The 15,652-nt window shown below is 40.0% G+C and overlaps 1 protein-coding gene across 8 annotated transcripts in view; it reads right to left on the bottom strand.

Annotated features, from left to right (window-relative positions):
• Positions 1 to 15,652, bottom strand: part of ARHGEF9 (Cdc42 guanine nucleotide exchange factor 9) — a 207,306-nt gene that overhangs the window by 48,154 nt on the left and 143,500 nt on the right. For all 8 annotated transcript variants that reach the window (XM_060087328.1, XM_060087326.1, XM_060087325.1 and 5 more), the window contains one exon: positions 13,192 to 13,321. In XM_060087328.1, the coding sequence (XP_059943311.1) occupies positions 13,192 to 13,321 (130 nt within the window). The remainder of the gene's footprint in view (positions 1 to 13,191; positions 13,322 to 15,652) is intronic.

The following is a 15,652-nucleotide window of genomic DNA, read 5'->3' as shown; positions in this document are numbered from 1 at the left end:
AGAAATTAGAAGTAATATGCCGAAAGTGGCAGAATCCAGGAGACAGTTGCTCAAAAGTCCATGCTCTAAACCATCAAACCACAGCAAAATAATGATCTCTTAATGGAACAAGCAGCTGCCTTGGAAATTTCTAAGGTAAGAACCTCAAAGACTTCAGTTCTGGGCCCAGTGCTGCCACCAACTCACTTCCTTCAGAAGTAGCTTAATCACAATCTGTTTCCTCATTTAGACAATGGGGCTAATACCAAGGTTCCTGTTTGGCTCAAATCACATGGCTGCTTGAGAACACCAAATAAGTTCATGTAAGGTCGAGGGACCTCTCAGAGTTTAGAGCAACAGACTTTGCCCTCTCTGCCCCACTGCACTACACAGTTCTTTGCCTTGACCCCTCAAGTGCAATCTCTTCCCACCTCCCCCTCCTCCACATGCCTTCTGTTCTCTTCCATTCTTCCAGAATTTTGCTCACACTGTTTCCTCTGCCTGGAACATACTTGCCCTCACTGGATAGTCAAGGCTACATCTCATTCATTTCAATATCCCAATGCCCAGCACCCCATTCTAATTATAGGCTGATTATCTGATGTGGGGTTGTGCCCTGAGCACATCAAGGGAGAGGACAAGGGAAATGCTATCCTTCTCAGAGTTTATATTCAATTCTGCCTGCTAGGAGGAAAGCAGGGAAATAACAAATCTATCCCTCCACATTTGATCTCCTGGTCCAAAGAGTATGCTTCATCAAGCCATTTAGCTTTAAAAAGATGTTTTTGCTGCCGCCATCACGTTGGGCTTTTGTGTTTCCTCCAACTTCCTTGGATTCAAATGTCCAATGGTAAACTGGTAAAATGGAACACGTTATTGAGTATTATACAACCAGGCTATGGGGGAGGGGTGCTATGAGGAGGAAATCACAACCACACACAATCAAGTTCTCAAATATGAGCTCAAACTTGGGATCCTGGTAAAAATATGCAGAAAAAAAAAGATATAAAAGAAGCTGTCAGGGATACAGCTACATGTAAAAGAATGAAATTAGAACAATTCCTAACACCATATACAAAAATAAACTCAAAATGGATTAAAGACCTAAATGTAAGGCCAGAAACTATAAAACTCTTAGAGGAAAACATAGGCAGAACATTCTATGACATAAATCACAGCAAGATCCTTTTTGACCCACCTCCTACAGAAATGGAAATAAAAACAAAAATAAACAAATGGGACCTATTGAAACTTAAAAGCTTTTGCACATCAAAGGATACCATAAACAAGACGAAAAGACGACCCTCAGAATGGGAGAAAATATTTGCCAATGAAGCAACTGACAAAGGATCACTCTCCAAGACTTACAAGCAGCTCATGAAACTCAATATCAAAAAGACAAACAAACAACCCAATCAAAAATGGGCAGAAGACCTAAAGAGACATTTCTCCAAAGAAGATATACAGATTGCCAACAAACACATGAAAGAATACTCAATGTCACTAATCATTAGAGAAATGCAAATCAAAACTACAATGAGGTATCAACTCACACCAGTCAGAATGACCATCATCAAAAAATCTAGAAACAATAAATCCTGGAGAGGTTGTGGAGTAAAGGGAACCCTCTTGCACTGTTGGTGGGAATGTGAATTGGTACAGCCACTATGGAGAACAGTATGGAGATTCCTTAAAAAAACTAAAAATAGAACTACTATATGACACAGCAATCCTCCTACTGGGCATATACCCTGAGAAAACCATAATTCCAAAAGAGTCATGTAGCACAATGTTCATTGCAGCACTATTTACAGTAGCCAAGACATGGAAGCAACCTAAGTGTCCACTGACAGATGAAGGATGGATGAAGAAGATGTGGCACATATATACAATGCAATATTACTCAGCCATAAGAAGAAATAAAATTGAGTTATTTATAGTGAGGTGGATGGACCTAGAGTCTGTCATACAGAGTGAAGTAAGTCAGAAAAAGAAAAATAAATACCATATGCTAACGCATATATATGGAATCTAAAAAAAAAACCAAAATGGTTCTGATGAACCTACGGGCAGGACAGGAATACAGAAGCAGCTGTAGAAAATGGACTTGAGGAGATAGGGAGGGGGAAGAGTAAGCTGGGACAAAGTGAGACAGTAGCACTAACATATATACAGTACCAAACGTAAAATAGCTAGCTAGTGGGAAGCAGCTGCATCACACAGGGAGATCAGCTCGGTGTTGCGTGACCACCTAGAAGGGGGGGATAGAGAGGGTGGTAGGGAGGCACAAGAGGGTGGTGATATGTGGATATACGTATTAATAGAGCTGATTCATTTTGTTATACACAGAAACTAACACACCATTGTAAATCAATAATACTCCAATAAATTTGTTTAAAAATCTTGCAAAAATAAAAAAAATAAAGAACAATTAAAGAATGGAAAAAAAAAGCTGTCAGGGATATGTACCTTCCCCTTCCCTTCAAGTGGATCTAATGCATGTGAAGGGTAGGAAAGTGATAGCATAACCAAACATCAGCATCAGAGAAATCAGAAATTTCCTAGAAACTGCAATTTGTGAAAACAGGTTCTTCTTCCTGATGCTCCCCTAAGCTGACTGAAGGTACTTATTATTATTTAGAGGTACAGGTGATACTTTCACTCATCCACTGATTATTTAGAAGCCCTAGGGGGTAGGGCAGAGCACGGGGGACTCCATGAACTCTAGTACACATAGGCTGGCAGGGAGCAAGGATGGAAACTGGAGGTGGGCAAATAAATCCAAAACATTCATTGAATAAGCTGAGGGCCAGTCAGGTGTGGATATAATACAAGATTTCCTGCTGTCTAGCAAAATGCCCTGATTTATTGAGTAGGCACCAATTGCTGGTGTGCTACTAAATCTCCACCCTCCTTTTAATTCCTTTTCAAGGGAGATTAAGTTGTGAAAGTTTCTTCTATTCTTAATTCCTTTTTCTTAATTCTTTCTTAATTCCTTTTCAAGGGAGATTAAGTTGTGAAGGTTTCTTCTATGATTCTTGTCTTTTTTTAAATTTAATTTATTATTTTTAAACATATTTATTGGAGTATAATTTCTTTACAATGGTGTGTTATTTTCTGCTCTATAATAAAGTGAATTAGCCATATACATATATATATACACATATATATGTGTATATATATACACATATATATACATATACATATATATACACACACACACACACACACACACACACACACACACACACACATATATCCCCATATCTCCTCCCTCTTGCATCTGGCTCCCACCCTCCCTATCCGACCCCTTTATGTGGTCACAAAGCACCGAGCTGATCTCCCTGTGCTATGTGGCTGCTTCCCACTAGCTATCTACTTTACATCTGGTAGTGTATATATGTCAATGCCACTCTCTCACTTCGTCCCAGCTTACCCGTCCCCCTCCCTGTGTCCTCAGTCCACTTTCTACCTCTGCATCTTTATTCCTGCCCTGTCCCTAGGTTCATCAGAACAACTTTTCTTCTTTTTTTTTGGTTTCCATACATATGTGTTAGCATACGGTATTTGTTTTTCTCTTTCTGACTTACTTCACTCTGTATGACAGACTCTAGGTCCATCCACCTCATTACAAATAACTCAATTTCGTTTCTTCTTATGGCTGAGTAATATTCCATTGTATATATGTACCACAGCTTCTTTATCCATTCATCTGTTGATGGAAACTTAGGTTGCTTCCATGTCCTGGCTATTGTAAATAGAGCTGCAATGAACATTGTGGTACATGACAATTTTGGAACTATGGCTTTCTTAGGGTACATGCCCAGTAGTGGGATTGCTGTGTCACAAGGTAGTTCTATTTTTAGCTATTTAAGGAACCTCCATACTCTTCAGCATAGTGGCTGTATCAATTTACATTCCCAGCAACAGTGCAAGAGGGTTCCCTTTTCTCCACACCCTCTCCAGCATTTATTGTTTCTAGATTTTTTGATGATGGTCATTCTGACTGGTGTGAGGTGATACCTCACTGTAGTTCTGATTTGCATTTCTGTGACGATTAGTGATGTTGAGCATTCTTTCATATGTTTGTTGGCAATCTGTATATCTTCTTTGCAAAAATGTCTATTTAGGTCTTCTGCCCATTCATGGATTGGGTTTTTTGTTTATTTGATATTGAGTTGCATGAGCTCCTTGTAAGTTTTGGAGAATGATCCTTTGTCAGTTGCTTCATTGGCAAATATTTTCTCCCATTCTGAGGGTTGTCTTTTCGTCTTGTTTATGGTTTCCTTTGATGTGCAAAAGCTTTTAAGTTTCATTAGGCCCCATCTGTTTATTTTTATTTCCACTTCTGTAGGAGGTGGGTCAAAAAGGATCTTGCTGTGATTTATATCATAGAGTGGTCTGCCTATGTTTTCCTGTTAGAATTTTATAGTGTCTGCTCTTACATTTAGGTCTTTAATCCATTTTGAGTTTATTTTTGTGTATGGTGTTAGGGAGTGCTGTAATTTCATTCTTTTACATGTAGCTGTCCAGTTTTCCCAGCACCATTTATTCAAGAGGCTGTCTTTTCTCCACTGTATATTCCTGCCTCCTTTATCAAAAATAAGGCGACCATAGGTGCATGGGTTTACCTCTGGCTTTCTATCCTGTTCTATTGATCTATATTTCTGTTTTTGTGCCAGTACTGTGCTGTCTTGATTAGTGTACCTTTGTAGTATTGTCTGAAGTCAGGGAGCCTGATTCCTCCAGTTCCGTTTTTCTTTCTCAAGATTGCTTTGGCTATTCAGGGTCCTTTGTGTTTCCATACAAATTGAGAATTTTTTTGTCCTACTTCTGTGAAAAGTGCCACTGATAGTTTCATAGGGATTGCATTGAATCTGTAGATTGCTTTGGGTAGTAGAGTCATTTTCACAATATTGATTCTTCCAATCCAAGAACATGGTATATCTCTCCATTTATTTGTACCATCTTTAATTTCTTTCATCAGTGTCTTACAGTTTTCTGCATACAAGTCTTCTGTCTCCTTAGGTAGGTTTATTCTTAGGTATTTATTATTTTTGATCCTATGGTAAGTGGGAGTGTTTCCTCAATTTATCTTTCAGATTTTTCATCATTAGCGTATAGGAATGCAAGATATTTCTGTGCATTAATTTTGTATCCTGCTACTTTACCAAGTTCATTGATTAGTTCTTGTAGTTTTCTGGTAGCATCTTTGGTATTCTTTATGTATAGTATCATGTCATCTGCAAACAGTGACAGCTTTACTTCTTCTTTTCCAATTTGAATTCCTTTTATTTGTTTTTCCTCTGATTGCTGTGGCTAAAGCTTCCAAAACTATGTTGAGTAACAGTGGTGAGAGTGGAAAACTTTGTCTTATTTCTGATCTTACAGGAAATGGTTTCAGTGTTTCACCATTGAGAATGACGTTGGCTGTGGTTTTGTCATGTATGGCCTTTATTATGTTGAGGTTAGTTCCCTATATGCCTACTTTCTGGAAGGTTTTTATCATAAATGGGTGTTGAATTTTGTGAAAAGATTTTTCTGCATCTATTGACATGATCATATGGTTTTCCTCCTTCAAATTGTTAATATGGTTTATCACATTGATTGAATTGTGTGTATTGAAGAATCCTTGCATTCCTGGGATGATGCCCACTTGATCATGGTGTATGATCTTTTTAATGTGCTGTTGGATTCTGTTTGCTAGTATTTTGTTGAGAACTTTTGCGCATATATTCATCAGTGATATTGGCCCGAATTTTTTTTTTTTAAATTTGTGACATCTTTGACTGGCTTTGATATCAGGGTGACTTTGGGAGTGTTCCTCCATCTGATATATTTTGGAAGAATTTGACAAGGATAGCTGTTAGCTGTTCTCTAAAAGTTTGATAGAATTTGCCTGTGAAGCAATCTGGTCCTGGGCTTTTGTTTGTTGGAAGATTTTTAATCACCATCTCAATTTCAGTGCTCGTGATTAGTCTGCTTATATTTTCAATTTCTTCCTGGTTCAGTCTCAGAAGGTTGCACTTGTCTAAGAAATTTTTCATACCTTCCTGGTTGTCCATTTTATTGGAATTTAGTGCCCTTTAGTAATCTCTCATAATCCTTTGTATTTCTGCAGTGTCAGTGTTTACTTCTCCTTTTTCAGTTGTAATCCTGTTGATCTGAGTCATCTACCTTTTCTTCTTGATGCGTCTGGCTAATTGATTATCAAGTTTGTTTATCTTCTCAAAGAACCAGCTTTTAGTTTTACTGATATTTGCTATAATTTCCTTCATTTCTTCTTCATTTATCTCTGACCTGATCTTTATGATGTCTTTGCTTCTGCTATCTTTGGGTTTTTTGTTTGTTTGTTTGTTTTTCTTTCTCTAATTGCTTTATGTTGAAGGTTAGGTTGTTTATTTGAGATGTTTCTTGAGGTAGGATTGTATTGATATAAACTTCCCTCTTAGAACTGCTTTTGCTGCCTCCCAAAAGTTTTGGGTCATTGTGTTTTCATTGTCTTTTGTTTCTAGGTATTTTTTGATATCATCTTTGATTTCTACAGTGATCTCTTGGTTATTTAGTAGTGTATTGTTTAGCCTCCATGTGTTTGTATTTTTTATAGGTTTTTTTTCCCCGTAATTGATATCTAGTCTCATAGCATTGTGGTTGGAAAAGATACTTGATACAATTTCAATTTTCTTAACTTATCAAGGCTTGATTTGTGACCCAAGATATGATCTATCCTGGAGAATGTTCCATTAGCTCTTGATAAGAAAGTGTATTCTGTTGTTTTTCATTGGAATGTCCTATAAATATCAGTTAAGTCCGTCTTGTTTAGTATATCATTTAAAGTTTGTGTTTCCCTATTAATTTTCATTTCGGATGATATGTCTATTGGTGAAAGTGGGGTGTTAAAGTCCCCTACTATGATTGTGTTACTGTTGATTTCCGGTTTTATGGCTGTTAGCATTTGCCTTATGTATTGAGGTGCTCCTGTGTTGGGTGCATCAATATTTACAGTTGTTACATCTTCTTTTTTGTATGATCCCTTGATCATTATGTAGTGTCCTTCTTTGTCTCTTGTAATAGTCTTTATTTTAAAGTCTATTTTGTCTGATATGAGAAGTGCTACTCCCACTTTCTTTTGATTTCCATTTACATGGAATATTTTTTTCCATCCCCTCACTTATTGTCTGTATGGGTCCCTAGGTCTGACATAGGTCTCTTGTAGACAGTGTATATACGGGTCTTATTTTTGTATCCATTCAGCCAGTCTATGTCTTTTGTTTGGAACATTTAATGCATTTACATTTAAGGTAGTTATCTATATGTATGTTCCTAATAATATTTTCCTAATTGTTTGGGGTTTGTTATTGTATATTTTTCCCTTCTCTTGTGTTTCCTGCCTAGAGAATTTCCTACAGTATTTGTTGTAAACTGGTTTGCTGGTTCTGAATTATCTTAAGTTTTGCTTGTCTGTAAAGTTTCTGATTTCTCCTTCAAATCTGAGTGATATCCTTGCTGTGTAATCTTGCTTGTAGGTTTTTCCCTTTCATCTCTTTAAATATGTCCTGCCACCCCCTTCTGGCTTGCAGAGTTTCTGCTGAAAGATCAGCTGTTAACTTTATGGGGATTCCCTTGTACGTTACTTGTTGCTTTTGCCTTGCTGCTTTTAATATTTTTCCCTGCATTTAATTTTTGATAGTTTGATTAATATATGTGTTGGCAGGTTTTTCCTTGAATTTATCCTGTATTAGACTCTATGTGCTTCCTGGACTTGATTGACTCTTTCCTTTCCCATATTAGGGAAGTTTTCAACTATAATCTCTTCAAAAATTCTCTTAGTCCTGTTCTTTTTCTATTCTTCTTCTGTGACTCCTATAATTCGAATGTTGGTGTGGTAACATTGTCCCAGAGGTCTCTGGGACTGTCCTCAATTCTTCTCATTCTTTATTCTGCTCTGCTGTAGTTATTTCCACTCTTTCACCTTCCAGGTCACTCATCCGTTCTTCTGCCTCAGTTATTCTGCTACTGATTCCTTTTAGAGAATTTTTAAATTTCATTTATTGTGTTGCTCATCATTGTTTGCTCTTCAGTTCTTCTAGGTTCTTGTTAAACATTTCTTTTATTTTCTCCATTCTTTTTCCAAGATTTTGCATCATCTTTACTATCATTATGCTGAATTCTTTTTCAGGTAGGTTGCCTATTTCCTCTTCATTTGTTTAGTTTGGTGGGTTTTTACCTTGCTCCTTCATCTGCTGTGTTTTTCCTGTCTTTTCATTTTGCTTAACTTACTGTGTTTGGGGTCTTCTTTTCGCAGGCTGGAGGTTCACAGTTCCCACTGTTTTTGTTGTCTCTGCCCAGTGGCTAAGGTTGGTTCAGTGGGTTGTTTAGGCTTCCTGGTAAGGGTCTGGTGCCTGTGTTTTGGTGGATGAGACTGGATCTTGTCTTTTGGTGGGCAGGACCATGTCCAGTGGTGTGTTTTGGGGTGTTTTGACCTTATCATGATTTTAGGCAGCCTCTTTGCTCTTGGGTGGGGTTGTGTTCCTGTCTTGCTAGTTGTTTGGCATAGATTGTCAAGCATTGTAGCTTGCTGGTCCTTGAGTGGAGCTGGGTCTTACCATTGAGATGGAGATCTCTGGGAGAGCTTTCTCTGTTTGATATTATGTGGAGCTAGGAGGTCTCTGGTGGACCAATGTCCTAAACTCAGCTCTCTCTCCTCAGAGGCATAGGACTGACATGTGGCCAGAGTACCTAGACTCTTTCAGCCACACCACTAGAAGAAAAGGGAGAAAGAAAGCAAGAAAGCAAGCAAGCAAGAAAGAATGAATGAAAGAGAGAAAGAAAGAGAGAAAGAAAGAAAGAAGGAAGGAAGGAAAGAAGGAAGGAAAGAAAGAAAGAAAGAAAGAAAGAAAGGGAAAAATAAAATAAAGTTACTAAAATAAAAAATTTAAAAATTATTAAAAAGTACAAAAGTTGAAAAGTAATTTAAAAAAATGGAGAGACAGAACCCTGGGAAAAATGGTAAAAGCAAACTATACAGAGAAAATCACACAAAGAAGCATACACATACATACTCACAAAAAGAGAAAAAGAAAAACATATAGATATTTATATATAAAAAAAGAAGAGAGCAACCAAATCAATAAATGAATCTACCAGTGATAATAAACTTTTAATACTAAACTAAGATAAACATAAAACCAGAAACAAATTAGATGTAGAAAGCGAACCCAAAGTTTGCAGTTGTTCCCAAAGTCCAGCGCTTCAATTTTGGGCTGATTCGTTGTCTATTCAGGTATTCCAGGTGTGCAGGGTACATTAAGGTGATTGTCGATATTTAATCTGCTGCTCCTGAGGTTGCTGGGAGAAATTTCCCTTTCTCTTCTTTGTTTTCACAGCTCCTGGTGTTCAGCTATGGATTTGGCCCTGCCTCTGCGTGTATGTCGCCTGAGGGCATCTGTTCTTCACTCAGACAGGAAGGGGCTAAAGTAGCAGTTGATTAGGGGGCTCTGGCTCACTCAGCCCAGTGGGGGAGGGAAAGGTATGAAATGCAGGGCGACTCTGCAGCGGCAGAGGCCGGTGTGATGTTGCAACAGCCTAAGGCACGCCATGTGTTCTCCCGTGGATGTTGTCCCTGGATCACGCGACCCTGGCAGTGGTGGGCTGCACAGTCTCCTCGGAGGGGTGTGTGGATAGTGACTGTTGCTTGCACACAGGCTTCTTGGTGGCTGCAGCAGGAGCCTTAGCATTTCATGCGCATTTCTGGTGTCCATGCTGACAGGCGTGGCTCGCACCCAGCTCTGAAGTTAGTTTAGGCAGTGCTCTGAATCCTCTCTCCTCGTGCACCCTGTAACAATGGTCTCTTGCCTCTTAGGCAGTGTCAGACATTTTCCTGGACTCCCTCCTGGTTAGCTGTGCCGCACTAGCCCCCTTCAGGCTGTGTTCTTGCAGCCAACCTCAGTCCTCTCCCTGGGATCTGACCTCAGAATCCGTAGCCTCAGCCCCCACCCGCCCTGGCTCGTGAGCAGACAAGCCTCTCAGGCTGGTGCGTGCTGGTTGGCACTGATCCTCTGTGTGGGAATCTCGCCACTTTGCTCTCTGCACCCTTGTTGCTGTGCTCTTCTCCATGGCTCCAAAGCTTCCCCCGCCACCCCCCATCTCCACCTTTGAAGGGGTTTCCTAGTGTGTGAAAACTTTTCCTCCTTCACTCCTCCCTCCCAGAGGTGTAGGTCCCATCCCTATTCTTTTGTCTCTGTTTATTTCTTTTTTCTTCTGCCCTACCCAGGTACTTGTGGAATTCCTTGACTTTTGGGAAGTCTGAGGTCTTCTGCTAACGTTCAGTAGGTGTTCTGTAGGAGTTGTTTCACATGTAGATGTATTTCAGATGTATTTGTGGGGAGGAAGGTGATCTTACTCCTCCGCTATCTTGAAGGTCTCCTGACCCTTCTTTTTCATTTGACAAATCAAACTGAAATTATTATGTAAATGCTTTTGATACCCAACCTGTTTATTCAAACATGCGGAGGAGGCAAGGGAGTGGCAGAGATAGCAAAGCACTGCTTCATTTTCTTGATTTTCAAGGCTTGTCCACAGCTGCACCCACCAAGCTGGCAGGACTTCTTTCTGCATGTTCAACTGCACGGGTAGGTGGAACATAGTAAAAACCTATACGAGGGAACCAGTGAGTTGGAGCCACCCAAGCCAATAGCCAACCAGCCATGGAATGGACATATCCTATTGCTTTCTGTGGGAGACTCCCCAGCACTCATCTACCTTTAGCTTTACCGGGATTTGGACTTCTCCCCAAGGCAGTCTTACTCTCTTGCTTAGATATGGACACTTTACTGCAGAAACAAGTCCCTGCAATATCATAAAGGGAAGCAACTGGGCTGTAGGAAGCAGAAGACTGGAAGAGTATGTGGTACAGCAGTGAAAAGAACACCCCCCAGGGAATCTGGAGACTAGATTCAAGTTTTAGTTTTGTCATTGACTTGCTGTTTGGCCTCAGTCAGGAATAGGCTTCTCAGACTTCCACCATCATTACAAGGTTTGCATGTGTGCATGTGTGTGTGTGCGCACACATGTGCATAAGCATGGCCAGAGTTGTTCTTTGGGGAGTTCCCTAAGAGACCTACTGACTCTGACAGTTTAGAAATATTTAAGACTAGATATGGCACACTTGATCGAAACTTTGGTCCTGGCCTCTGAAATGTACCCATCAGGCCTTGCTAAAGAAAATGCTTCATAGAGGGCAAACCCTCTGAAGCTGGTAAGTTGCATAGTGACCTCAGAGTCTGAAAAGTTAACCACAAGGAATTTTTCTTCTTATTAACTTAAATAAAGAAGGACTTTGTCAAACAGGGTTGTGTGGGCTTGGATGAGATTAGAGGACCAGTCAATCATGCTAACAAAAGAGGCAGAGAGTAACTGTCTCCTATCCGAAAGACTTTCCTTTGTTTCCCACCCCCCAACTATAGACAAAAACAAATAAAATTCCTTCTGAGATGCTGAGTCTTTAAATCATAGTTCAGTGTTTTCAAGTTTGGTGTTAGTGAAGCTCCCTGAACAGGCCAAAGAATTTCAAGCTATTCTTGGTCTCCCATGGCCCCAGCTGCAGGGACTGGAGGCCCAGAGCCCATGGAGGAATTAGAAGGTCTTCCAGGTATTGGGAAGGGGGAAAATGTTTCAGGTAATAGAAAGACAATTGCTGCTGGGAATGTCCTATTACAGAGAATCCCAGCAGGGGTAGAGAAAAAGAGGCCTGCTAACCAGCCACAGTTTCAGAGTGCCTGAGAATTAGTGATCTTGCTAGAGGTCATTTGATCCAGCCCTCTGATCATGAAACTAGCCAAAGCAAACCAGACACAGGGGAAGGAGAATCCATGATTTCCTAATAAGTCTGCGCCAGTGCTGGCTTCTTCTTATGAGCAAGAAGATCTCTTTATATAGATTCCTTCCTCTCCTTGCATCTCAAAGAATTATTGCTGTTTTCTACGCTGTATGGGGACATTATCCTTCAAATAAGACTCAAAAATATGCCAGCTGCTCAGAACTGTGGACATTTCCAGCCACATACATTAAAGAGGAACAGAAGTAGCAGAATAAAGGAAAGATGACTTTTTCTGGACATTGGTTAAGTAACTGTAAGTCTGTTTAATTCCCTTGGAATGTGCTAAACTATATGAGAAGTTAGAGAGCTACTAGCTCTCAAATGACAAGAAATTATACCTGTGTGGAGGCCAGAGGAATGGGGAGCTGACTCAACTTCTATGATCATGAAGCTTAAGATTGCCATCTCCTCCCTGGTAGCATGTCCTGCCTCTCCTATCTTGGTTATATTAGCTGTGGACTGTCAGATTTCATAACTTGGGTCTGAGAGATAAATGTGAAATGTCATTACTCCTGATTCTCTTGATGGGTACAAGAGAGAAACAATAAATAGTGTACTTAACACACAGGTACCTGTGAGGCTTTAAAGTTCACAGCTCTGTTTCTGTTTAACAGACACCTCAGGAACTTCAACAGAGCAGTGGCGTAAGAGGCAAAAGCTCCATTTATTTTTTAGGCTGTGTATATCCTCTGCAAGTTAGCATTTCAGAAGACAAGGCTTTAGTGAAGGCTTTCTGAGTTCAGAAAAGTCGTGGCCATTTCCAATAGAATGGAGGCTCAGGGATTATTTTTATAAGCAGGTAATTAAAAAACAGAATTTGGCCTCTCAGTTGGGCAGGGATGATGGTTGTGGCCTGAAGTGTGCAGGCTTGGATAAAACTAGTAGATATGTCAGGGTGAGGTGATCTCACCAAGAGGAAAAGAAGAAGTATGTTGGCTGGCCTGCATCAGAGAACCAACCTTGCACTGTGTGTCTGAGAGTGAATTAGTACCTATTACTCCTTATCCAAGTGTTCATCTGGTGGTGATAAAATTCCAGTACTTGAAAGAGCTTTGAAATGCTACTGAGTCAACCCAATTATTTCTTAGCAACACTCAAATAGATGAATCTTTCCTTTCCTAATGAAATATTGCAATTGAGATTTCTCCAACCTTCTTAGAAAGCTATTCAAGTACACAACACCTCTCATTAGCAGGAAGTTTTGCCTTAGCTCTAATCTAAATCCTTTCTGATGCTCTTCAAATATAATTACTCTTTGCTCATCTTTGGCTAAGATGTGAGGTTCTGGCTAAGGTATTCAGACTCTCCAATGTCCCTGTTAGTAAGGGTCCTACCTCCCAGTCTAGGACAGAGGCCTGCCACTGGGCAATCTTGTCAATATTCTCCAAGCGCCGCTTGCGTTCATTGATCTGCTGAGTCACATTTCTCATGACAGCCAGAGCAGCTGCCACATACCTGTAGTCACTGTGAAGACACAAAATTACAAGTTGGATGAGTCAATGTGCCATTGAACCAATGTGCTGGGTGCCAACACTAACATCCATTCTCCTCTTCCTACTTAGCAAGAGAGCCCTGACTTTAGATGGAATCCATGCCACATGGTGCAAAAGACTACATATTCTATCCTTTACAGTAAGAGGTGACTTATATGATCAAATTCTGTCCAGTGATATGTAAATAGAAATGTTGGGTAGAACTTTTGAAAAACCACCTTTAAGGGAAACAGCATGCCCTTCTTTGGTCCTTGCTTAATCCTGACGCTTAAGAATATTTAGATGTGATGGCTGAAGTTCTAACAACCATCTTAGACCATAAGGACAAGGTCCATACTCCTAAGGATAGGAAAAGAAAAAACTGGAAGGAGTCTCTGATAATCATGGAGCCAGCAAGGCAGCCATAAACTGCCTACCTGCAGGCTTTTTTCCATGAAAGAGAAACAGACTCATCTTTGTTATGCATTTATTTTTGTACCTATCTGATACAACCAGCCAAGGATGAAGAAGGGAGGCAAACACATGGCATGGTCCAGAGAACTTTACCATCTGTTCTAGCACCTATTTCTAGGGAACTGTGCCCAAAGTCACTGTAAAATAACATCCAAACCTTTCCTCCTATACAATATAGAGATGGGATGTAGCATTGTGGTTAAGAACAGAGACTGGAGCCAGACTCCTTGAACACAAATCCTAGTTTAGTCACTGACTAGTGGTGTGGCCTTTGACAAGTCTCATTCACCCTCTCAGTGACTCAGTTTCCTCATCTGTAAAATGGGGAAAATTACAGTAGGATTTGCTGAAGTTTTAATAATCCATGAAAACTGTCTTACTCTTGGCTCACAGCAAATGTTAGCAGTATTATTAATACAAAACAAACATTTCTCTAGTATAGACATTATATGGGTTGTCTCTCAAAACCTCTAACTCCAGAAGTACAATCCTAGGCCCCATTTTCCTGGGACTTTGGATGGCCCACTTGTTGAAGTTTATACCACCCTGCCCAGTTTTCTCTGTTTGTCTGATCTAATTCCAGTCAAATGGCTCCTGTGAAAAGATTGAAAGTTAGATCCCAGACATTTGGTGAAATAATAAGTTGAGAAGGCAGGAGGAGGAGTTACAGTTCAGTCTTAACAAACATTTCCTTAGAGAAGCTGAACAAGCTTTGTGGTCACTAACCTGCTCACTGTCCCAGCACCAATTTGAAAGAAGAGAAGAGAAAAAGAAGAGCAAGGCAACTGTCTTTTTCTTCCCTAATACATTGAGATGTGGGGTGGTGGGCCAAACATAGGAACAGAAGAAAGGGAGTTCTAACTGCCAGGGCAGATGAGACACAGCACCTCCTCTTAGCTGGCCTCCCTGGCTCCAGTCTGTTCTCTGCACACCTGCCAGAACATAGTCTTCAAACGTTACTACATTTTATCACCTACAGTGACAGGATACTCACTACAAATCCTAACCAGTCTATTCTGTCTTAAGACAACTCTGTTAACACACACACACACACACACACACACACACACCAAAACCTCTTTATCCTGAGCCTTAATGAATGTTAGCTGTTATCAGTTTTTCTTGTGGATCTCACTTCTGACTCATACTGAACTTATGATCAACCAATACTTCTTAAATTTCTTTAAAATATGCTGTCTAGAAGCTGTATGTCTCTCAGTCTGTCCTTGAATTGTTGATTTCTTAGACACAACTACAGAATATTACATTTGTTTCTGTTACATTTCATTCTTTTACAGTTACTTGCTCCAACCTGTGGGGGAGTTACTGTGCTCTGTAAAACTGTCAAAGTTTTTCCCTGGCAAGACTATCTGAGCTTTCCATTTAGAAGCAAGGTAGGGTAATGACAGAAGGGGTGGTTGCAGTGTAGAAGTTGCTGACGTAAATAAGCACCCCTGTTCTTTAGGTTCTTTTTCTGTCTCCCATGCTATTCCTCCCTGATTTGACAGCATCAGGAAAATGCCTTAAGCCAATTTCTAGGAGGTAAAGCACAGAGTTACACTGTCCAATATGGTAGCCACTAGCCACATTTAATTAAAATTAAATAAAATTTTAAAATTTAGTTCTTTAGTTGCATCAGCTACATTTCTCAGTACTCAATAGCCATATGTGGCCAGTGTTTACTATATTAAACCACACAGATATGGAACATTTACATCACTGTACAAAGTCTTATTGGACAGTGCTGGCATGAGAATGCTTATTACCTCTGCCTGACCCCATGTACTACTTAGCCATGAATTTATCACTGCCACTGTGCCATACTGTCAGTCAACCTTTGCCATTTTTA

The sequence above is a fragment of the Mesoplodon densirostris genome, chromosome X (assembly GCF_025265405.1).
Source record: "Mesoplodon densirostris isolate mMesDen1 chromosome X, mMesDen1 primary haplotype, whole genome shotgun sequence".
Lineage (NCBI taxonomy): Eukaryota > Metazoa > Chordata > Mammalia > Artiodactyla > Ziphiidae > Mesoplodon > Mesoplodon densirostris.
The sequence above is the reverse complement of the archived record's forward strand: the minus strand, read 5'-3'. Positions and strand labels throughout refer to the sequence as shown.